This window comes from Salvelinus namaycush, chromosome 24 (assembly GCF_016432855.1).
Source record: "Salvelinus namaycush isolate Seneca chromosome 24, SaNama_1.0, whole genome shotgun sequence".
Lineage (NCBI taxonomy): Eukaryota > Metazoa > Chordata > Actinopteri > Salmoniformes > Salmonidae > Salvelinus > Salvelinus namaycush.
This window is the reverse complement of record NC_052330.1, coordinates 16,680,488-16,704,040: the sequence shown is the minus strand read 5'-3', so window position 1 is coordinate 16,704,040 and position 23,553 is coordinate 16,680,488. Positions and strand designations below refer to the sequence as shown.

At 41.8% G+C, this 23,553-nt stretch overlaps 1 protein-coding gene across 1 annotated transcript; it reads right to left on the bottom strand.

Annotated features, from left to right (window-relative positions):
• Nucleotides 1-13,338: 13,338 nt before the first annotated feature.
• LOC120019305 (cdc42 effector protein 3-like) lies at nucleotides 13,339-13,941 on the bottom strand. Its single transcript, XM_038962606.1, has one exon. It carries the CDS (start codon nucleotides 13,939-13,941, stop codon nucleotides 13,339-13,341), a length of 603 nt encoding a protein of 200 aa, XP_038818534.1.
• Nucleotides 13,942-23,553: the final 9,612 nt, after the last annotated feature.

Below are 23,553 nucleotides of genomic sequence, written 5' to 3'. Positions count from 1 at the left end.
ATCAAAAACGTGTTCTACTGAAGCATTCTAGGTACGCATGAAATAGCCACTAGGAGGGGAGAGGAGGCAGCGCGCACATTGAGCTTTCCTGAATAACTAGGGATGTCAGCATAGGAATGGTTTATAGCAGTCTCATATCTGGTGCAGTAACATACGTAAACAGTTGTTGACCTCCCTAGTTAGCTGCATTCACCTCTGTCAGCAGAGAATCTCCACTAGCAGTTCCTCTTCCCTTTAAATCCAGGCCATCACCCTCTGGGACCCAGTCAGCAGTTAGTCAGCTTCACAATGCCAACACAACAAAAATCATCCTCTCAAAATGTGCTAACATCAATTTAGTCTTGGGAACTCACTAAAATACAATCGCTATGTAAATGAGGAATATAGCCAGCTTCAACCAACCAAATTCATTCTAAACTAATGGGCCTTTTCTCATTCTTTCCTCCCTTTGTCTTTGGTTCTACACAATTTATCTAAATTGGCTGTATTTGTGTGTCAGAAAAAATGCAAAGCCGAGGGCCAACAGTGTTTTATTTTTGTTCACAGAATGCATGGGTGTGAGCAACTGCATACAGTACAGCGTAAACACACGGCCACACACACACACACCTCTTCTCGTCTAATGCAATGTGTTCCCGTGTGCTGTAGAAAACACCAGCCTGTCATAAGTTGTGAATGAGGTGGGTAATGCCATGGTAGCACTGACCATCACCAACAGTTGTAAACAATACATGGCCATGGGCACAAATTAGTCCTCCTAGAGCAGGGTCTGCCCGGTTGCAACACTCACTACCGAGTACCGTTAGGTACTCAGTCGAGGGCTCAACTTACTTTTGAGAGCTACAATAATAGAATACACAAAGTGCAATTTCTAAATTGGTTGTGCACCAGCAGTTTCTAGTTGTCAGTCAATAACAATTTTGAGATTGTAAGTTAGCTGGCTATACTATCTAAACACGTGCCCAGGGGCCGTGACCTCCAGGGGGCCCCCATTGAATTTGTTAGTCACCCTCATAGTAACACAGCAACAGTCATGGCAAAATGTGTTGAACTGTAGGAAATGTTGTAAAAATTGCAACATTGTCTCTATGCCCCATGGCAAAAAGTGTAGCATTACAGAATATTTACTTTAAAAAACAAACAACCAAATCTCGCTTTGGGCACCCAAAAGGAGAGCGAAGCAGTTTAACTGCACAAATGGATTGATTTCACAAATCAGTTGACTGCATTTGTGGATATGGGTAAGCAGACCCGCGAGCCACTGCAGCCCCTAATGAGTTCAGAATTTGTGACACGCACCCACATCAAAGTAGCCCATCCCTGCACTAGATTTCAGTGGACATAACCCACTTATATTTCTAATGTATATGCACCATAGCCTGAATCCAGGTGTCTATTAGACACACTATATTTCCAAAAGTATGTGGACACCCCTTCAAATTAGGAGTTAACTATTTCACCCACACAGACATGCAATCTCCATAGACAAACATTGGCAGTAGAATGGCCTTACTGAAGAACTCAGTGACTTTCAATACGGCACCGTCATAGGATGCCACCTTTCCAACAAGTCAGTTCGTCAAATTTCTAGCCGGTTGCAACACTCACTACCGAGTTTCAAACTGCCTCGAAGCAACTTCAGCACAAGAACTGTATGTTGGGAGCTTAATGAAGTGGGTTTCCATTGCCAAGTAGCCGCACACAAGCCTAAGATCACCATGTGCAATGCCAAGCGTAGGCTGGAGTGGTATAAAGCTCGCCGCAATTGGACTGGAGCAGTGGAAACGCGTTCTCTGGGGTGATGAATCACACTTCACCATCTGGCAGGCCAACGAACAAATCTGGGTTTGGCAGATGCCAGGAGAACACTCCCTTCCCCAATGCATAATGCGGAGTAATAATGGTGTGGGACTGTTTTCATGGTTCGGGCAAGGCCCCTTAGTTCCAGTGAAAGGAAATCTTAACACTACAGCATACAATGACATTCTAGATGATTCTGTACTTCCAACTTTGTGGAAGGCCCTTTGTTTCAGCATGACAATGGCCCTGTACACAAAGCGAGGTCCAAACAAACGGTTTGTCTAGATTGGTGTGAAAGAACTTAACTGGCCTGACCTCAACCCCATCGAACACCTTTGGAATGCTGACTGCGAGCCAGGCCTAATCACTCAACATCAGTGCACGAGCTCCCTGCAGCAATTTTCCAACATCTAGGGAAAAGCCTTCCCAGAAGAGTGGAGGCTGTTATAGCAGCAAAGGGGGGACTAACTCTATATTAATGCTCATGATTTTGGAATGGAGATGTTCAGCAGGTGTCCACATACTTCTGGTCATGTAGTGTAGTACTGTTGCTGGTAACTTACAAGACAATAACTTACAAGACAATACAATGTGTATCATGATACAGCATACAATGTTACTGTATGTTGGACAAAAAGTTATTTGCGAGTGATGTAGTCCTTTTCTTCGTTCAAGTGCATGAGTTTAACAAATTACAGACCAATTTCGCCCTACTCACAAAACGTGTGTTACTCTTACCGTACTTATCCCTTCAACTGCTCGAATTCCACAGCGAATCGAAGGTAACTTTTTGTAGTAGCCAATTTCCTACAATTCCTGTGTGCGCGCGTTTTGGTAGAAATACACTAGCCAAACCTTGCAGCGCTGTTCTCCAAATCAGACTTTGGTCGCGTTCCCCTGCTCAGACATTGCATGCATCAACCAGGACAACTTTAAGTGGTTCTTCTTTGATATCATGGCGCTTGCACATTTTGTTTGTGCATGCCGCCGCCTACTGTGCGGGAGTGTGTGGTCGATCACGTTACGTTTTGTGATACAAAAACCCTACACCACAGGTTGGTGGCGCCTTAATTGGGGAGGACAGGCACGTGGTAATAGATGGAGCGAAGTAGATTGAAAGGTACCTTATACTCTTCTGCAGTAAAACATTGTACACCCACATACTTGGAAAACAGAAAGGAAAATGCTGCACACTGCTGCCCATGCTCCTAGGTGATATTTATTTAACGTTTCGACCCTTAGGTCTTCATCAGGCATCGACATACTTCTCTGCAGCTTCCACCACAACATCTATAATTCTGTGATATACATTCCATTTCTGCGGTACATGTGATAACCATGGCAATGAATGCTAAGAAGCCAACCTCACTGAAGTAAAAATTTGTATCACTCTGTATTGGCCTAGACCAACTATTCACCCATCATCCTCTACTCTCATCACTGCCTCAGCATATGACACCTTCTGTTCTACTCTGACCCTGGCAACCTCAACCTCTCTCTCTCACACCGGGCACTTCTGATCCCCAGCAACATTGGTACCCAACTGACACACAGTTTTTTCCACCGATACTAGACATTCCTTTGTCCCATGCCCTTCTGCACACTTCTCGCATCTCGGAATCTCCCTCCTTACACACTGCTGCATATGACCATATACATGGCCTAGCCTGCATCTGAGAGCAGCATCCTCGTTTCCAGTCAGTGATTGCTGGAGTGCTTGCATTTGGCCTCTGAGCAGAAAGAATCAACAATACCTCTCACCTCTTACCACTGAGTGGTTGATAATATCCCAGGCTTATATGTGCTGTGCGCAATAGCCTGGGGATGAAGCAGAGGTCTGTGTATAATGACGAGATGCTCATGTCTCTGCACTAACAATGGGAGTTTTTGTCCCAAAGGCGGGAAGGCAGGCGACACGCCTAGGTTGGTATATTAACCCCATAGAAATTAATTGGGCTAATTTTGGACAGATTTTGGTGTGAGCAAAATCTCTCACTTCATCTTTTCCTCTTTGGATGAGGTTACTAACCATGCAACTACCTTGCCACGAGAGTTTGGACTTCTGTTTTAAAGCCAGGGGATGAGTCATATTTCACTGTTACAAATAATTGTGCATTTTCAGTTAATAAAACAGATTATTATTTTTTTTAATTAAAAGTAGTCATGATGGTTGTACTGTTGTTTGTATGCGTTGTGTCCGTGTGCTTACTGACTTTCACCCTAATATTGGCTACTCTAGGTAATAGCCCTGCTGCCACGAAATGGCGCTATTATTCCTTACATCGTTTGTCATTGATGTCCTGCGTTAAAAGAAAAAGAAAACTGAGTGGATTTCTTTTTTTGTTAGTCCACTGTTGATACAGTCCCAAAATGTTTTGCATATCAGCAGTCAAGTTTTCAAGATATAGGATTTTCAAGAAGCAAAGTGTCACTTGCCACGTCCTCATGATGATGAGTTTTGCCGCGGCTTAAAGCACAACTGAAGGCAAAACAACTTATCAAATAGAAAACGGGCTATGTGGCATCAATATTAGTCAGAAACGTATTACAGTGTCAAAATGTACAAGTTGTAAATAGGATAATTTTGTTGATAATAAAGTCAGTCTTGTACAAAACTGAGTTTTGTAAGTGAGTTCATCATGACTTACTTTAAGGTTGGGTTTTGATTTGAATCACCTGCAGTGATTGTGCTCTATCCAATCCTACTGCAAAAAACACAGACAGTGACACAGACAAGAGGGGTATCATACAAAGCAGGTTTGACGATTTAGCGAGGTAACTTTGGTCAACTCTGAGTTAAACTCAGGAAAACCGGTCATACGAAAGGGGCTCACCTTTTAGCCATGTACATTGCTATGGCAACTATTCTAACTTGCTCCAGGGCAGGCTAACTCACGGCTGAGCTGTGAGTTGAGGACCAAAGAAATCAGATTCCCTCCCTCTTGCAAAGATAGCGTCATCATCCCCTTCATTCGAGGAAGACAACTGATAAAATATTTTAGTAATCAAATGTTTTTTGGGGGGGGCAAAAAACGGTTGTCAAAATATCACATTACACATTTAGTAATGACAGAAAGCATTTTAAACTTCAGCCAGTGTATCAACTTTGTATGACTTAATACAAAAATATATAGATAGGAGTGGATGAAAAAGGTGCTTGTGCATTGATAAGCACTCCAAAGACGGCATTAACAATACGTAATAAAATAAAGAGGGCACTTCTAAAAGCTTCTTTCACGCCATAACCTGCTGAATTTGCAAGATAACTTTTCTTTCATTTTTTATTCGGCACCAATGAAAATGTGTCACTGACTCGCCCCTGGATTAATGGTTCAGAGTTCGACTAGCCATGTGCGACATGCAAGCCTAGTTACAATCCTGCTAGTTTGCGGCAGGCGGACGAGCAATATCCACGGTCGTAGTACGGATGAAGCCTGAGCTGGAATGTGAAGCTAACTGAAGCTGGTTAGCTTTAGAAAACCCTGAGTAGATCTAGCTTTCTTCTTAGGATACCCCTCTGCCCATCAGCACAGTGGATTTGACTTTGTTTGCATACAACACGACACAATGCAAATAGCAAATAGGTAGCAGAGAGAACAGTCTATGACTAGAGTGGCTTGAGTCTTTGGCAATTTTTAGGGCCTTCCTCTGACACCACCTGGTATAAGAGGTCCTGGATGGCAGGAAGCTTGGCCCCAGTGATGTACTGGGCCGTACGCATTACCCTCTGTAGTGCCTCGCGGTCGGAGGCCGAGCAGTTGCCATACCAGGCGGTGATGCAACCAGTCAGGATGCTCTCGATGGTGCAGCTGTATACATTTTTCAGGATCTGAGGACCCATGCCAAATCTTTCATTCTCCTGGAGGGGGAATAGGCGTTGTCATGTCCTCTTCACGACTGTCTTGGTGTGTTTGGACCATGATAGTTTGTTGGTGATGTGGACACCAAGGAACTTGAACCTGCTCCACTACAGCCCGTCGATGAGAATGGGGGCGTGCTCGGTCTTCCTTTTCCTGTAGTCCACAATCATCTTCTTTGTCTTGATCACATTGAGGGAGAGGTTGTTATCCTGGCAGTGTCTGACCTCCTCCCTATAGGCTGTCTCATCGTTGTCGGTGATCAGGCCTACCACTGTTGTGTCGTCGGCAAACTTAATGATGGTGTTGGAGTCAGCCATGAGTGAACAGGGAGTAGAGGAGGGGACTGAGCACGCACTCCTGAGGTGCCCCAGTGTTGAGGATCAGCGTGGCAGATGTGTTGTTACCTACCCTTACCACCTGCAGGCCTTGTAGGTGGGTTTTCAGAGGTAATGGGACGAGACAACCCTGCATGATGCGGTCTCGTGACTCAGATGCCTCTGCTACAGCACTCTCTCAACCAGTGCTCTCAACGCACACACACCCCTCTCGCCCTCCCCCATTGGGCTAGAAATTGTTGCTAGACCTGGCAACCCTGACACGAGGTAGCTACTTCCCACGTGGTGGGACAACAGTGCTTGGCAAGCGGAACCAAAAGGACACTGTGTCCCGGTATTGTTGTCATTTATGCACTCCCCATTGAGTAGACTGTATCAAGGTGACATCTAGATGGTTATCAATATTCGTTATTTCTTGTGTAGGCTACTATCCTACTTGAAATAAAATAACGGGACGGGAAAGAATGGCGACACCGTGATACAGCTGTCCAGCGGGAAGCATCTCAGGTCGACAAGCACCTCCATACAACACTGGTGCACTGTTCGCCACATTTGCTCCCCCCCGAGACACCGTGATACAGCTTATGGTCCATTTACATGGACATTATTTTTGTGACGACAGCATACAAATACAAAATATATATAACATGCAGTACGGGAAACTGGAAAGTTAGTACACAAGTAACACACATTTTGACATATTCAAAGCCCCTGCAGGCTACTGTACGACCACATATTGGCCCTGCATCTGTCCTATGTCCCACTGTTCAGCAGCTTGACGGCTGATGGAATTAAACTCTCCTTGCTCCTATTCTTGCTGAACATTTGAACCTTTAATGTCCTTCTGAAGGGCAGCAGCTCAAAACATTGGGCAAGATTGTGAGTGGGGTCCTCTATGATGCACTTGGCCTTGTCCCTTGCCCGTTTATCAGAGGCCATGAAGCCCCCTGCACTGCAGCCCGCAGAGCTTGGACCCCAGGTTCACAGTCCGCCTAAGGATACCCTTAATAGCCACTGACAGACCACCGTACCAGGCCAGGAAACTATGGTGGAAAAAATTACAAACTTTGTTAAGCACATGCGCTGTATGAGCCTTAAAGCTGTACATTTCCACTGTCTGTTTCTCTCATGGAAAAAGAAGCTAGTGTTTTTTCTTCTCTTGTTTCCGAGTAACTTAGTCAAGCAACCAAAGACAAAGGGCCGTCTGACATTGACCAGTCTGGTCAATCCTGTTATTTTTGTATCTTTCAAGGGCACAGTTGTGTGGAGATATGAAGAGAACAGAGGCTAGCTTGAGCAGCAGTGACAATTCTATCAGCAGAAAGGAGTAACAAAACTGGCGTCATCACTTGTCTGTACCCTATGTTCCCATCATGATCTCACACACCTGCTAAACTACCATGTAGACAAAGATTATAAAAGCTGAGACCCAACTCTTGTTCGTTGGGCTCTTAACTCTGTACACTGAGGGATTTTTAACCGCTCCAGAATTGCAATTCTTATAATAAAAGGTTGTTGTTTGAAGAATCTATAGCCTCTCTTCCTTTCTGGTTAGAATTTCCATTAAAAGAGAGTGTGATGTCCATGATGGGTCCCAGGTACTTAAATCTCTTCACCACCCAGGACTAGGTGACTGGGCGTGACGAAAGTTGTGATGGTAGTGAGTAACATAGCTCCGCCTCCTCACCCACACATCTGGATGTTAAGGAAGTAAAATGGACCAGTCTCCCTGTTAGATGTTCAATGTCTCAATACTGTGGTATGATTCACCTATTTTCTTGCAGAATCAAATGTTCTACTTTAGGTTATATGTACAGACTTGTGTTTACATATTCAGTTACATGTACACTTGAAAAGTTTTAAATGTCTACAAGAAAAAATATTCTAGCAATTGTTTTTGTCCTGGAGAAATATGGGTTGTATAGGTTAAATAATTGAAAGAAGGGTTTAGGTCTATGTAAAATGTTAAGCCTCCTCCCTCCAGATATACACACACAGGCTAGGACCCAGGACTGGAAAGTGAGAACAGACATTTCAAAACAAGTCTTTATCACATGGCTGATCATGCAGGCCATGCTCTCCATACCTGACATGCATTTTTGGTATTACCACCTCTCATTGGAATGCCAACCATGCATAGATAGATACCCACCTGTAATGATATAATAGCTTGTCAGGAAGAAGCTATCTTCTGCTGGGTCATACAATGGCTACACTCTGTCATGTTGCTACAGGGTATCTGCCCGTGTAAACCTCACTCATGCACCAATGTGCCAATGCCAGTTTGGATAATGGATCATCTGTTTGTTGTGAGTGGGTCCATTCAATGCGCATTACAGAAAGATGTCCCTCAAAGCACCATAGGATTACTTAGGCACCTTGCCTTTCTCTTTAAAACAGCAAACTGATCAATTATAATGAGTTGGCCACTAGGCTTTAGCTCCGCGGGCTAACACAGTCTTGGGACACAGACGATTCAGGTTCAAAGTTAGTCAATCACACAGTCAGACTGTGTAACAGCAGAAAACCACAACTCTCCAAATATCAACTTTATCGGGTTGTCCTACCCATCATATACACTGAATGTACAAAACAATAAAAAGACTTGCTCTTTCCATGACAGACTGACCAGCTGAATCCAGATGAAAGCTAAGACAAAAGAGCGAAACAAAAGATTTAAGTGCCTTTGAACGTTGGGAGTAGGTGCCAGACACATCGGTTTGTGTCAAGAACTGCAACGCAGCTGGGTTTTTCCACGCTCAACAGTGTCCCATGTGTATCACGAATGGTCCACTACCCAAAAGACATCTAGCCAACTTTACACAGCTATGGGAAACATTGGAGTCAACATGGGCCAGCATCCCTGTGAAATGCTTTCGGCACATTTTAGAGTCCATGCCCCAACGAATTGAGGCTGTTCTGAAGCCAAAAGGGGGGTTACTAATGTTTGGTATACTCAGTGTGTGATCGGAAAATGTTGCTCTTAAACAGCCTGTAATGGGATCTGTATTTGGAACTTTTGTGTCAATGCGCCTGTAAAAGGCACACTACTTTAACTTCCAAATTTGATAAAAGCTGAATAGATTTTTCAGCCGTGGGTGTGTGAACATTGAGTCGTGCTTACTGCAATCATTATTTCTCATGATTTCGGCACAAAAGTTCCAAATACAGATCCCATTACAGACTGTATAAGAGCAACATTCTTCGATCACACACTGAGTATACCAAACATTAGGAACACCCCCTCCCCCTTTTGGCTTCAGAACAGCCTCAAATCCGACCACGACTCCATTTTGCTCCTGCCATCCTATAGGCAGAAACTCCAACAGGATGTACCCGTTCTTCAGGAGGCTGAAGAAATTTGGCTTGTCACCTAAAAACCTGACAAACTTTTACAGATGCACAATTGAGAGGATCCTGTTGGGAATGTATCACCGCCTGGTAAGGCAACTGCACTGCCCTCAACCTCAAGGCTCTCCAGAGGATGGTGAGCTCTGCACAGTGCATCACCGGGGGCAAACTACCTGCCCTCCAGGACAGCTACAGCACCCGATGACACAGGAAGGCCAAAAAGATCATCAAGGACAACAACCACCCGAGCCGCTGCCTGTTCACCCCACTACCATCCAGAAGGCGAGGTCAGTACAGTTGCATCAAAGCTGAAAGAGACTGAAAAACAGCTTCTATCTCAAGGCCATCAGTCTGTTAAACAGCAATCACTAACTCAGAGGCTGCTGCCTACATACAGACTCAAATCATTGGCCACTATAATAAATGGATCACTAGTCACTTTAGATTATGCCACTTTAACAATGTTTACATATCTTACATTACTCATCTCATATGTACAGTTGAAGTCGGAAGTTTACATCACTTAAGTTGGAGTCATTAAAACTTGTTTTTCAACCACTCTGCAAATTTCTTGTTAACAAACTATAGTTTTGGCATGTCGGTTAGGACATCTACTTTGTGCATGGCACAAGTAATTTTTCCAACAATTGTTTACAGACAGATTATTTCACTAGTAATTCACTGTATCACAATTCCAGTGGGTCAGAAGTTTACATACACTAAGTTGACTGTGCCTTTAAACAACTTGGAAAATTCCAGAAAATGATGTCATGGCTTTAGAAGCTTCTGATAGGCTGATTGACATCATTTGAGTCAATTGGAAGTGTACCTGTGGATGTATTTCAAGGCCTACCTTCAAACTCAGTGCCTCAGTGCCTCTTTGCTTGACATCATGGGAAAATCAAAAGGAATCAGCCAAGACCTCAGAAAAAAAATTGTAGACCTCCACAAGTCTGGTTCATCCTTGGGAGCAATTTCCAAACACCTGAAGGTACCACGTTCATCTGTACAAACAAAAGTATGCAAGTATAAACACCATGGGACCATGCAGCCTTCATACCGCTCAGGAAGGAGACGTGTTCTGTCTCCTAGAGATGAACGTACTTTGGTGTGAGAAGTGCAAATCAATCCCAGAACAGCAAAGGACCTTGTGAAGATGCTGGAGGAAACAGGTACAAAAGTATCTATATACACAGTAAAACGAGTCCTATAATCGACATAACCTGAAAGGCCGCTCAGCAAGGAAGAAGCCACTGCTCCAAAACCGCCATAAAAAAGCCTGATTACGGTTTGCAACTGCACATGGGGACAAAGATTGTACTTTTTGGAGAAATGTCCTCTGGTCTGATGAAACAAAAATAGAACTGTTTGGCCATAATGACCATTGTTATGTTTGGAGGAAAAAGGGGGAGGCTTGCAAGCATACTTCCAAAGTTGTGGCAAATGGTTTAAGGACAACAAAGTCAAGGTATTGGAGTGGCCATCGCAAAGCCCTGACCTCAATCCTATAGAACATTTGTGGGAAGAACTGAAAAAGCGTGTGCAAGCAAGGAGGCCTACAAACCTGACTCAGTTACACCAGCTCTGTCAGGAGGAATGGGCCAAATTTCACCAAACTTATTGTGGGAAGCTTGTGGAAGGCTACCCAAAACACTTGATCTAAGTTAAAAAAAAATTAAAGACAATGCTACCAAATACTAATTGAGTATGTAAACTTCTGACCCACTGGGAATGTGATGAAATAAATAAAAGCGGAAATAAATCACTACTATTATTCTGACATTTCACATTCTTAAAATAAAGTGGTGATCCTAACTGACCTAAAACAGGGAATCTTTACTAGGATTAAATGTCAGGAATTGTGAAAAACTGAGTTAAATGTATTTGGCTAAGGTGTATGTAAACTTCCGACTTCAACTGTATATACTGTATCTTATACCCTCTAACCTATGCCGCTCGGCCATCGCTCATCCATATGTACATATTCTTTTTCCATCCCTTTAGATTTGTGTGTATTAGGTAGTTGTTGTGGAATTGTTAGATTACTTGTAAGATATTACTGCACTGTCGGAACAAGAACCACAAGCATTTCACTACACTCGCATTAACATCTGCATTAACATGTGTATGTGACCAATACAATTTGATTTGTTAAAACTGTACTATAACCCTTCATCAGGTACCTCAATCAGTTACCTTTATTTAAGCCAACCCAGATGATAAGACAGTAGCCTGGATGAATTATTCCAATACAATGGCCATGTCAACATTCACAACGGATGATTTTGAAACCGCGTGGGTTCTGACAACCTATGCCGTAGCCAGGCTTCTACCAAGCCTGTGAAGGAGAGTCTGCTAAAAAAGGCAGACTTGTCGAGAACAGCCGTGTATTTGAATGGGTTAGCAGTAGGTAAACACAGTGTATCTTCCACAGACAAGCTGATTCATGTTATCTCACACAGATGCAGAACACAATAATTGGTGTGGTTGTGCCTCAGTCCCATTGTTGAGATTGCATGAATCACAAAAGTCAAGGGAACAAAATGGAGGATACTACATAGGATACAGGGAGTGAAATGAGTGTGATAAATAAAGAAAGCATACTAATAACATGGATGGCCATACTGAGTATAGATCTTATTAAATGTATATTTGTAATGGGGCAAAGTAGCTGTGTGGTCCCGAGTGGCTCAGTTGGTAGAGCATGGTGCTTGCAATGCCAGGGTTCTGGGTTTGATTCCTATGGGGGATCAGCACGAAAAAGTAACAACAATTAGGCACTCAACTGTAAATTGCTCTGGATTATTCTTGATAGTTTCTGTCAAAAAGCTTGAGGGAGATTTATAAAACTAATATATTTAAATAATGGACATTGACCCACTGGACCATGAAGTAATGAAGATGCACATACCGGCCAATATAAGGCTGTGAAATATCTTCTTCAGGTGGTGTAGAAAGACAAATGGATGTGATAGTTGTTACAAAATGGGCCACCAGGAGGTAGCAGTGATGTTAAAGAATAAAGTGTCTCAGATGCAAAAAGTAAGCACTATCTTAGCTTTCTGGTTTTTATTTCACAAATGAAAGCTTATTCTATAGAGTATAAACACAATGTGATTTCATTGTGCTGGGCAGAGTTCATGCTCCACTTTAATCTAACATATTATGATATGGGAAAAGGATTGTTGGTGATCTTTGCTTTTCCGAAGAAACTTTTATAGGCTGATACTATTCACAGTCACGCCATAAACCATGTCATAAAGACTTCTACAGTAGTATATTCATAAAGGTCTGTTGGTGAACTTTCCCCTTGAGTACTTGGTAAGAAAAACAAGAAATAGTTCTATACGTATACATTCGAGTGAGTCGTACTGTAGCTGACTTAGATACTATGGGAGTGCTAGTTCTCATTATCCCTGTATAGTAGGCCTAAACATCGAAAAGAAAAAGCAACCAGTGTTCTTTCAGTGTTTCACCACAGAAGTTGTCAGACAAGCTTCAGTCACAAATGTCTGTCTCACAGGTCTGTCTCATAGTTTACAGTCTGTCTTTTTTACCTTTCACAACATGTCTCCTCTAGATACAAATATGTGGCATCGTCTGTCCTTAGGTCACATGACCCAGGTGGAGTGGAGTGTCATTGGCTCACAGAGCTTTCACCTGAGAAGGATAAATGTCCAAAGCGTTGACCCAGATATGACATATCCCTCTAATTATATAATATTGCATGCAAAAGAAGGAAATATTATACAAACTGTCCTCTATGTATGCAGTGATTGAAAACAATTGTGCCGATTAGCATCCTGACAGTTGACAATGATTCAGCCCATTTGTCCATCCATGGCACAACCTCTTTCAATTCCCATTAGAAAGGAAGGAGTTTGGAGTTCTCCCTGTGTACAGTGTCTGGTACAGTGTCTTGGGTTTCTTGAAAGGCCCTCATACATATGATTGTAATAGATTTTGTTCTGAGGGCCACCCTTCTCAAAGTCTCACTGGTAAAGCTGGTCCATCACCTGCAGGACATCTTCTAGTATGGATGGCCCCAGATCAAGGTTCAGGGCAAAAGACGAGTCTTCCTCGATCACTGGAGAGGCCTCCACTGGTGGACAAGGAACCTGTTGGGGGGCCGCGTTCAATTCAAATCCATCCGGACCCATCGTTAACCCTCCCTCCTCTTCCTGCTTTACTTCCTCTTGTTGGTACAACCCATCATGCTCCACATCATCCAGTAAAGGCAGGGAGTGGCACTTATTGTGCCTGAAAGCCTGGGGAAGGGTTCTGGTTTCGGCGGACTGCGCATCCATCTCTTCTGGGCTGAGGAGTCGTGGGGGCTTGGGTGGGGGTGGGGCGATCCCTTTGGAGTAGAGGTCCTGGTGGCTTTGAGAGCTGTGGAGGATGAGACTACCAGTCCGGTGGAAGGCTGTGAGGTCGCCGAAGGTATCACCGTGGGCATCCAATCCGATGTGGGAGAGGTGACGGAAGTCGCCCAGTGGTAGGCTGATCATGTTGACTGACAGCAGCTCACGGCGCTTCTGCTTGCGGGGCCAGCGCATGGTGGCCGATTTTAAGTACAGGGAAGTCTTCAGAGGCATAGACTTGATTGTGTGTAACGTCAGTTAGTGAGTTCAAGGTCACTCAGTTGAAGGGTCTAGTTGGCCTTTAGGCAACTCTGAAATTGTGAGGACAAACAAAATAGATTGAAAAAACTCACTTGTAATTGTTTGATAATCATTCCATAGTTTTATTTTTCATTTGGGCATTTCATAGATACACCCCAAATTACAACCTTTGCCAAAATTTGCCACAAATGCCATGACCTTAGATTCCAGGTTGAGATGGGTCCATTTATGGACTGGTACCTGCAGCAGTGACTGTATTATATAGGAACCAGTTTTTCTTGTACACGTCAAAGCAAACACACTGTAATACTCTTCTAACTTCACACACATAGCTTGCTACACAAAGGTTAATCTAGTATGAGTTGATGCTTAAAAAATGCTGAATTAATTGTCTCAGAGGGGAAAGTCTAAACAACCTCGTACAGAGGAGGCTGGTGGGATAAGGTATAGGAGGATGGGGCTCATTGTTAATGGCTGCAATGGAAACAATGGAATGGTACCAAAAACTCCAAACACATGGAAATTACGTGTTTGATTCCGTTCCATTGATTCCATTCCAGCCATTACATTTGATCCTAAAGCTCCTCCCACCAGCCTCCTCTGACCTCTTGTACTGGAACATGAACACTGAGGCACCTTAGTTTGTTAATACGTAATCTTGGAGACTTGCTTTTATTTCAGGGCTATTACCTTTAAGCATAAATAACGTTTTTTTTCCCTTTGACTGTTGCTGTGATTGAGTGAAATCAAATCTAATGCAATGTCATCATTCACACCACAGGAGGTTGGTGGCACCTTAATTGGGGAGGACAGGCTTGAGGTAATGGCTGGAGTTTCCATGTGTTTGAAGCCATTCCATTTGCTCAGTTCCAGCCATTATTATGAGCCGTACTCCCCTCAGCAGCCTCCACTGGTTCACACTATATGTGTCTAAAGCTTCTTGAACTTTTGAGATAGTGTTGCAATCATGGCTTGTTCTAACTGGTAGTTCCACATTTCACTCAGATTAAAGATGGGAAAGATCAGATTTTCCCCCCAAGGATAGTGTTTCATATTCATATACCTGTAATGAAACAACAGTTGGGAATTAAGGAAAACTTTTACTCCTGACTGGAAGACAAACTGGTTAGGAACTTCCTTAATTTGTCGAAAACGTGAAGGTTATGTTGTCTTGCTTGAATTGTTAGTCAAAACCCCCCCAAAATATGCTGTTAAGGAATTTGCCCTATCTTTCAGACAATGCAGAAATCCAAGTTGTACAGTTAGTACAAGATTCAACAAACTTCCTGATAGTTCCAATTATGAATCCTCAACAAATTAGCTCCAATGGAGACCCAATTATTTATCTAAGATTTGTATGTAGCTTTTAAAGGTTTTTCAGAGATTGGGATATTTGATAGTGGTTAGTTACTTACTGCAGCTATGAGGACAATGTGTCAGATACTGCCTCAGGTAAGCTGAGGTAGCTGGTATGATTCAAATACAGTAAAACTGCCAACTTGTTATGCTGTTTCCAGATTAAAATAAACAATTTCTTTGGAAAGTTAGTTGTTCCACTGACAAAGTCAACACAGTAACCACTAACTAAAGCCATTATATAGGCCACACCATTTGCTCAAGCTGTAGTGAGGAAAAACCTTTACCGTACACTCTTAGAAAAAAACGGTTCCAAAAGGATTCTTCGGCTGTCCCCTTTTTGGCTCTAGGTAGAACCCTATTAGGTTCCATGTAGAACCCTCTGTGGAAAGGGTTATACCTGGAACCAAAAAGAGTTCTACCTGAAACCATAAAGGGTTCATGAAAGGGTTCTCCTATGGGGACAACAGAAGAACCCTTTTAGGTTCTAGATAGCACCTTTTTTTTTTCTAAGAGTGTGGCATTCTTCACTTATTGCTTGAAAGTCTTGAAAGTTTACCTGTGTTTGTCTTTGTATCCTGAGGTAATCAGGAAACAGTCTTTTTATGCTCACTCAATATCTTTCGCTCTTCTCGCTCTTCTCTGTTGGGTTAGAACACACAGCTCTCCAGACGTTCTGTGTTTGAATGAGCGCCCTGGACAGCCTTATCAGCTCACCTGTGTCTGTGGGGCGTTTGTATGGAGTGATAAACCTCCGGTCCCTCCCCCTTGATTAATCTCTGTCTGTGTGTCTGTGAGTGTCTTCTCCTGTGACTATCTTCTCTCAGGTAGTTCTCTAGTCTTAATAAGCTGTAGAATAGAGGATCACCTTTTATTGTGGAAGCGTGACGCTCATGTGAACTCTACACTGCTTGGGTTTCTTCAAGGAAGGTAGGGAAAGGGGGCAGTGATAGATGTTACTGTATCACTTGCCCTATGGGTTGGTGAATTCCTGGGGAAGAAGCCAAAGCATCTCTTCCTATAGGGTGTGGGTTTTCCAATGGAACTTACTTAGGTCTACTGTACATGTATAGGAAGGGGTGGGATTGTGGGGGGGAAACAAATAACAAAAAAATCACTCACTACCTTCGGATCACCGGGCATTCGCCACAAAATACTCAAAAACAGATATCTATTTAAGTCAATTCACTATTTACTTCACTGTTTATGTAAACATTTTCCCTCAGATGTTCTCTAAAAATAAACATATCAACCACATAACTGCTCCTATCTGTCAAATGTGGAATACAACAAAAACTGTGGAGAATCTATTATAAATTATATAGCATCGTGGCTGCTATCGGCACCCAGTGTGTCATTAACCTAAGTATTGGATGCTTGGAGCAAGTCAGAATACTCTAGTTTGATATAACACTACAGAAATAGAATGAGTGAGATGTTTGGTGAGGTTTGCTAGAGAGGACATCCTGCCTGTAGCGTATAAACAACAATCAAAGGGTCTTAAGTCTAGAATATGAAAATGAGATGGAATATCCTGTTGTTTTATGCATACAGACACCTTGTAATTATGTGTGTGCCACCCCAGTTTGATGATTCATAAATACAGTAAACAAATTCAGCTTGTCTTGGTCTGTAATGATTGGATATTGTGAAAGGAATTTTCGGTTTTGAGTGCTGTTAAGTGGTCCCAGTAGCCACACACTGGACACAAACTGGTTGAATCTGTTGTTTCAATGTAATTTGTCAATGTATTGTTACATGGAAAATACATTGGATTTGAAAAAATGGTGAAATTTCAACTACAGGATGATGTCATGATGGTAACCAAATTTCAGCATCAGCAAACTTTGAATATAATATGTTGTACCTTTAATTTGTACCTTTAAAACAACGTCAGTTTTTTTACATTATATACACTATCAGAAATAAACAAACAATAGGCTGGGCAGCACCTCTTACTGGAAAATGTATCTACAACTATCTTTTGGTCAGATTTTTTACCAACCCCAGCCCTGCTTAGCTATGATATTTGTCGTTGACTATTACCAATTTGCTATTGTGAGAATGATTGTTGAGCAATCTTTACTTAAAAACAAAATAGATTCACTGTTGCTATCAAAGTCATTCCTAACGGTAGGCTTAACAGAGCATATGAAATGTGACCATACTTTATCCCTCAAGTATCATGAATGACACCATTTAGGGCTATATAGCATTTGCAATGTAATCAACAGCTATTTTTTCAATTCAACTAAAAATAGACAATACAGTAGGCCTAGGGTTTTAAGCTCTGACTTAGTCCGGCATTCATTCCAGTTTGTCTACAAATGAATAATTTATATGTTGGATTCACGTCTCCATCTTAACCAAAAAACAAAGTTAAAGAATAGGACTAAATCAAATAAAACCTATTCTTTAACTTTGTTTTTTGGTTGAGATGGAGAAGTGAATCCACAGGGAGCGTTCCACAGGGATGCTGGCCAATGCAATACTCCAATTCTTCCCAAGTTGGTTGGATGTCCTTTGAGTGGTGGACCATTCTTGATATACACGGGAAACTGTTGAGCGTGAAAAATCCAGCAGCGTTGCAGTTCTTGACACAAACCAGTGCGCCTGGCACCTACTACCATACCCTGTTCAAAGGCACTTAAATATTTTGTCTTGCCCATTCACCCTCTGAAGGTCACCCTCACAATCCTTGTCTTAATTGTTTCAAGGCTTAAAAATCCTTCTTTAACCTGTCTCCTCCACTTCATCTACACTGATTGAAGTGGATTTAACAAGTGACATCAATAAGGAATCATAGCTTTCACCTGGTCAGTCTATTTCATGGAAAGAGTTCATAATGTTTTGTACACTCAGTGTAACTTTCTCCTTATGTAATCGTATAAAGCATGCATGTTCAAGATAGCATGCATAGGTCATCGCAGGTCTGTGGAGGTCTCAACAATTGCTGTAATAATTTGTGCAGTCTCGAACGGCATTGATCACTTTCACCATGTACTTTTAATGTAATCTCAACTGCAATTCAGGCCATTTAGTTCTGCTATTAGATCAAGCACAGTGATAACATATGAATCTGTTGTATAAATAAACAAAATATCTGACATTGTATTCTCATTTGAACTTTGCTGTGCTCTTAAAAATGGTTGAAAACACAGTGACAGATATTTGGGTGACAACTAAACCAAAAATCTGACATTGTTTTTCCATTGGAATTTGGCTGTGCTTTTAGATGGTTGAAAGCATAGTGATAATCCATTGGAAATTCAACTAACTTTTGGCTGTCTTTTGAGTGGATGAATACAGGTTGTAATCTCATTGATCAATTTCTCAACCAAATATTACACAATTATCCACGTTGAAATGACGTGGACTAATGTGGACGTGGACTAATTTATGCTGACACACAGTCCCTATGGCACAGGTCCAACTGAAACTCACCTGGCCATGTAGAGCCATGGCGCCTGTCGTCTATAAGAAGCCACCTCAGCTTGCACAATCCCTTCAGTATTGAAATGGAAAACGCCACTCAGAGACACAATGTTCAGCTTGCCATGATAGTCCTGAGGGTGAATTATCTAATAAATCTCTCACTAGAATGCTAAGTACGCTACAAACACTGACTTAGATTATCTTACAGTACATCATGGTATTGTGAATCAATTGTCTCATGTCTTTTTCTCCTTTTCTTTGCCAACTTGTGGATTTGAGCATTATTATAGACTGTTATGCTTCTTTCTGAATCGTGCATTTGAAGGCACACAACATTTTGGTTTGCGCAGCAAATTATGAGTCTGGTCCTAGGGTTTTCCAGTCCATGACCAGGTGGAAAAATGTACCCTTCAAATACTCAGAAATAATTGCATTAGTAAGTCACTAGCTGAACACCTTGATTTCTAAGAGAAAGTCGGCCTATTATGTACACATGGTGCGGGGACCTGCATTCCAGACCCGGTTTGCTTCTCACAATCATTAGATAAGGATTTCTTGCATCATCATGTTGATCTAATATGCAAACAAACCGATTTTCCTCACACCTGAAGAACATGCAGTCTCTCCAAAGAATATCAATCAATTGGCTCATATTCACAAAGTGTGTCAGAGTAGGAGTGCTGATTTAAGATCATGTCAACACTGTCCATATAATCATATTAATTAGGATCTAAAAAAAGTTAATTGATCCTGGTTTATCACTCCTACTCTGAGAGACTTTGTGAATATGGGCCCTGATGTCTTCGCCCTGTGGGTAGTGTCATGACTTTTTCACTTGACAGTTTGACTTTACAACCACATCGTAAATTCCTTGCAGAGACGGTCTCCCTGACCATGCAATATAGGACAGAGAGGGTCACAGTAGAACAAGGGAACTCTCCCGCCAAATTCTACTACATCTCAGAATTGAACAATATTCTTATTCTGGAGAATGTGGAAATGGTCGGTGGAGAAGCCAGCTACAACCCGGTCCATTTTGTTTCATGGTTGTAACCTCATGAAAGACAATACAGCCACATTACCCTAACTCTGTTTATATAGGTTCCTCAGTTATGATGTTCACCATCCAACAAGACAACGACCCTAAGCACACAGCCAAGACAATGCAGGAGTGGCTTCGGGACAAGTCAATGAATGTCCTTGAGTGGCCCAACCAGAGCCTGGACTTGAACCTGATCGAACATCTCTGGAGAGACCTGACAATTGCTGTGCAGCGACGCTCCCATCCAACCTGACAGAGGTTGAGAGAATCTGCAGAGAAGAATGGGAGAAACCCCAAATACAGGTGTGCCAAGCTTGTAGCGTCATACCCAAGCAGACTCGAGGCTGTAATTGCTGCCAAAGGGTGCTTCAACAAAAGTACTGAGTGGAGGGTCTGAATACTTATGTAAATGTGATATTTCCATTTTGTTTTTAATACATTTGCATAAGTCTAAAAAACAGTTATTGTTTTGTCATTATGGGGTATTGTGTGTAGATAAGCAGGAAAAAACTATATAACCCATTTTATTATACGGCTGTGACGTAACAAAATATGAATAAAGGCAAAGGGTCTGAATAATTTCCGAATGCACTGTACATGTTAGTACACACACACACACACACACACACACACACACGTATGTCACATGGGGGAGAGGCATTGTTCCGTGAGGTGTTGCTTTAATTGTTTTTGAAACCAGGTTTCCTGTTCACTTGCGCTATATAAGATGGAAGCGAGTTCCATGCACTCATGGCTCTGTATAATACTGTACGTTTCCTTGAATTTGTTCTGGACCTGGGGACTGTAAAAACACCCCTGGTGGCATGTCTGGTGAGGTAAGCGTGTGTCAGTGCTGTTGATCTGAGACTGTTGCACAGATCTCTTAACATGCTCAGGTGATGTTCCCCTGTGAGAAATAGCCTACCAGGCTATTTCAGATTCCATAAGCTTTTCCCCTCCGCAGCAGAAGGAAGATGACAAATGGTAAATTAATCTGAAGCTTGTGAAAAATGCACAGAGCAATATGGGCGGCAGACACTCACTTTGCACACCTTAGACCTGTTGTAGCCAAATAAGGGATGTCACTCATCGGATAAGATCTCTAGGTTACGTCTGTCAGTGACTGGTATTGTGAGTTGTGAAGAGAGCGCAAGAAAACAGCCAATAATAAAACTTACTTTGCCAGTGAACCTTAATTCCATCCCTGATGACTTTGACAGAAACAGCATGAACATCCCCCTTCAACTCTGTGGCAGGTTCACACGAAACTCATAAAAATCTACTTATGCAAAATCTGTGTATAGAGCCTCAGGCCACTGGTACAAAACACTTTCCACAATTCCCACTCGTATGCAAGAGGAATACAATAGATTGGAACATTGCAGTCATAAATAAACAGCATATGATGAGAAAATATTAACACAACTGGGGTAACCTTATTGTGATTTACTGATGTCTTAAAATACATGATACCAAATGTGCAACATAAGATTTGTCACAAGCAACAATTTAGTGACAGAGGACTGTATGTGCAATAGTGAATGTAGCTACATCAATGCTCAATTTGTTTGAATGTCTCGAAAGGGGTATGATCATACTTGACTTATTACACATTTTGTTATACAGCCTGAATTCAAATTATATTTTTCTCAACTATCTACACACACACTACCCCATAGTGACAAAGTAAAAACATTTTTGCAAATTTATTGAAATACAGAAATCTCATTTACATACTGAGTATTCACACCCCTGCGTCAATACATAGAGTCACCATCGGCAGCGATTACAGCTGTGAGTCTTTCTGGGTAAGACTAAGAGCTTTGCCCACCTGGATTGTGCAACATTTCCACATTCTTTAAAAAAAAATGTATTCTTCAAGCTCTGTCAAGTTGGTTGTTCATCATTGCTAGACAGCCGTTTTCATGTCTTGCCATAGATTTTCAAGCAGATTCAAGTCAAAACTAACTAGGCCACTCAGGAACATTCAATGTCTTCTTGGTAAACACCTTGTGTATATTTGGCCTTGTGTTTTAAGTTATTGTCCTGCTGAAAGGTGAATTTGTTTCCCAGTGTCAGTTGCAAAGCAGACCAACTTTTCTAGGATTTTGCCTGTGCTTAGCTCTATTCTGTTTTTTTTTTGCCTAAAACTCACTAGTCCTTTTCAATGACAAGCATACCCATAACATGATACAGCCAACAGTATGCTTGAAAATATGAAGAGTGATTCTCAGTGACGTGTTGTGTTGAATTTGCCGCAAACATAAGACTTTGTATTCAGGACAAAGTTAATTTCTTTGCCACATTTTTTGGAGTTTTACTTTAGTGCCTTGACAAACAGCATGCACATTTGAAAAAACAAAATCTGTACAGGCTACCTTTTCATTCTGTCAAATAGGTTATAATTGTGGAGTAACTAAAATGTTGTTGATCCAACCTCAGTTCTTTTATCATCACAGCCATTAAACTCTGTTTGAAAGTCACCATTGCCCTCATGGTGAAATCCCCGAGCGGTTTCCTTCTCCGGCAACTGAATTAGGAAGGACGGATGTATGTTTGTAGTGACTTGGGGTAATTAATAACTTCATCATGCATAAAGGGATATTCAATGTCTCTTTTTAAAATTAATTTTTTATAAAATGTACCCATCTACCAATAGGTGCCCTTCTTTGTGAAGCATTGGAAAACCTCCCTAGTCTATATGGTTGAATCTGTTTGAAATTCACAGCTCGACTGAGGGACCTTACAGAAAATTGTGTGGGGTACAGAGATGAGGTAGTTAAACAGGGTGAGGCCATGCAAATTATGCAAGTTAAGCAAACCTTGACTCCTAAACGTATTTAGGCTTGCCATAACAAAGGGAATGAATACTTGACTCAAGACATCTCAGCTTTTAATGTTAAGCTTTTTTATAAAACTGCCTAAAAACATAATTCCACTTTGACATTATGGGGTAGTGTGTGAAGGCCAGTGACAAAATCCATTTTAAATTCAGGCTGTAACAAAATCTGGAAAAAGTCCAGCAGGGTGAATACTTTCTGAAGGCACTGTAGTTACACTATGACATCAGTACTGTAGCCACGTCATATTCTATCATCAACAATAAAATGACACTGACATACATTAGAGAAAAAAAACATCCTCACCAAAGTTAAAACTGACAATGGACACCCCTCCAATCAAACACGGTGATGCAGTAGTACAATTCTGACTGACTGTGGTGAAAACACTCATGCCTTGTTGCAGTAGCGACACCCAGTGGTGTGTGTAATGACTGTCACATGGTGTGCTTGTGTACAGTAGATGCCACAACTGTGTTTGCCCCACACCTGTCATCGTCGCTGCAGAGAAGCCCAGCTTCTCCAGAATCACCCAGGGAGGCTCATCCACATGGTACTCCCAACTGTAAATGTAAGTATCTAGTTATTATTTGCCTTATGCATCATAATAAAAAGTTCATACCTTGCAAACCCATGGCAGACAAAGGCTTTATAAACAAACACTATGGTGTTTGGGTATTTGTTGTAAATTCATAAAGAAACTCAAACACTAGGGCATTTGTTTGCCCTATGAAGGCATGTTAATAAAACACTTGTTAGACTACACATTCTGTAGATTCAGAATTTCTTTTAAAAAGCAGTAAATTATTCAAATTCATCACAAGTTATTTCCAAATTTCTTTCTGGCTCATAAGTAATTTATTATGGATGGGTCTGAAAACTCACCACCAACCCTTGTTGGACCAGTCTCCT

Bases quoted from the DNA above. Each gene is read 5' to 3' on its own strand.
- LOC120019305 (XM_038962606.1), bottom strand. From the start codon at position 13,941: ATGCCTCTGAAGACTTCCCTGTACTTAAAATCGGCCACCATGCGCTGG.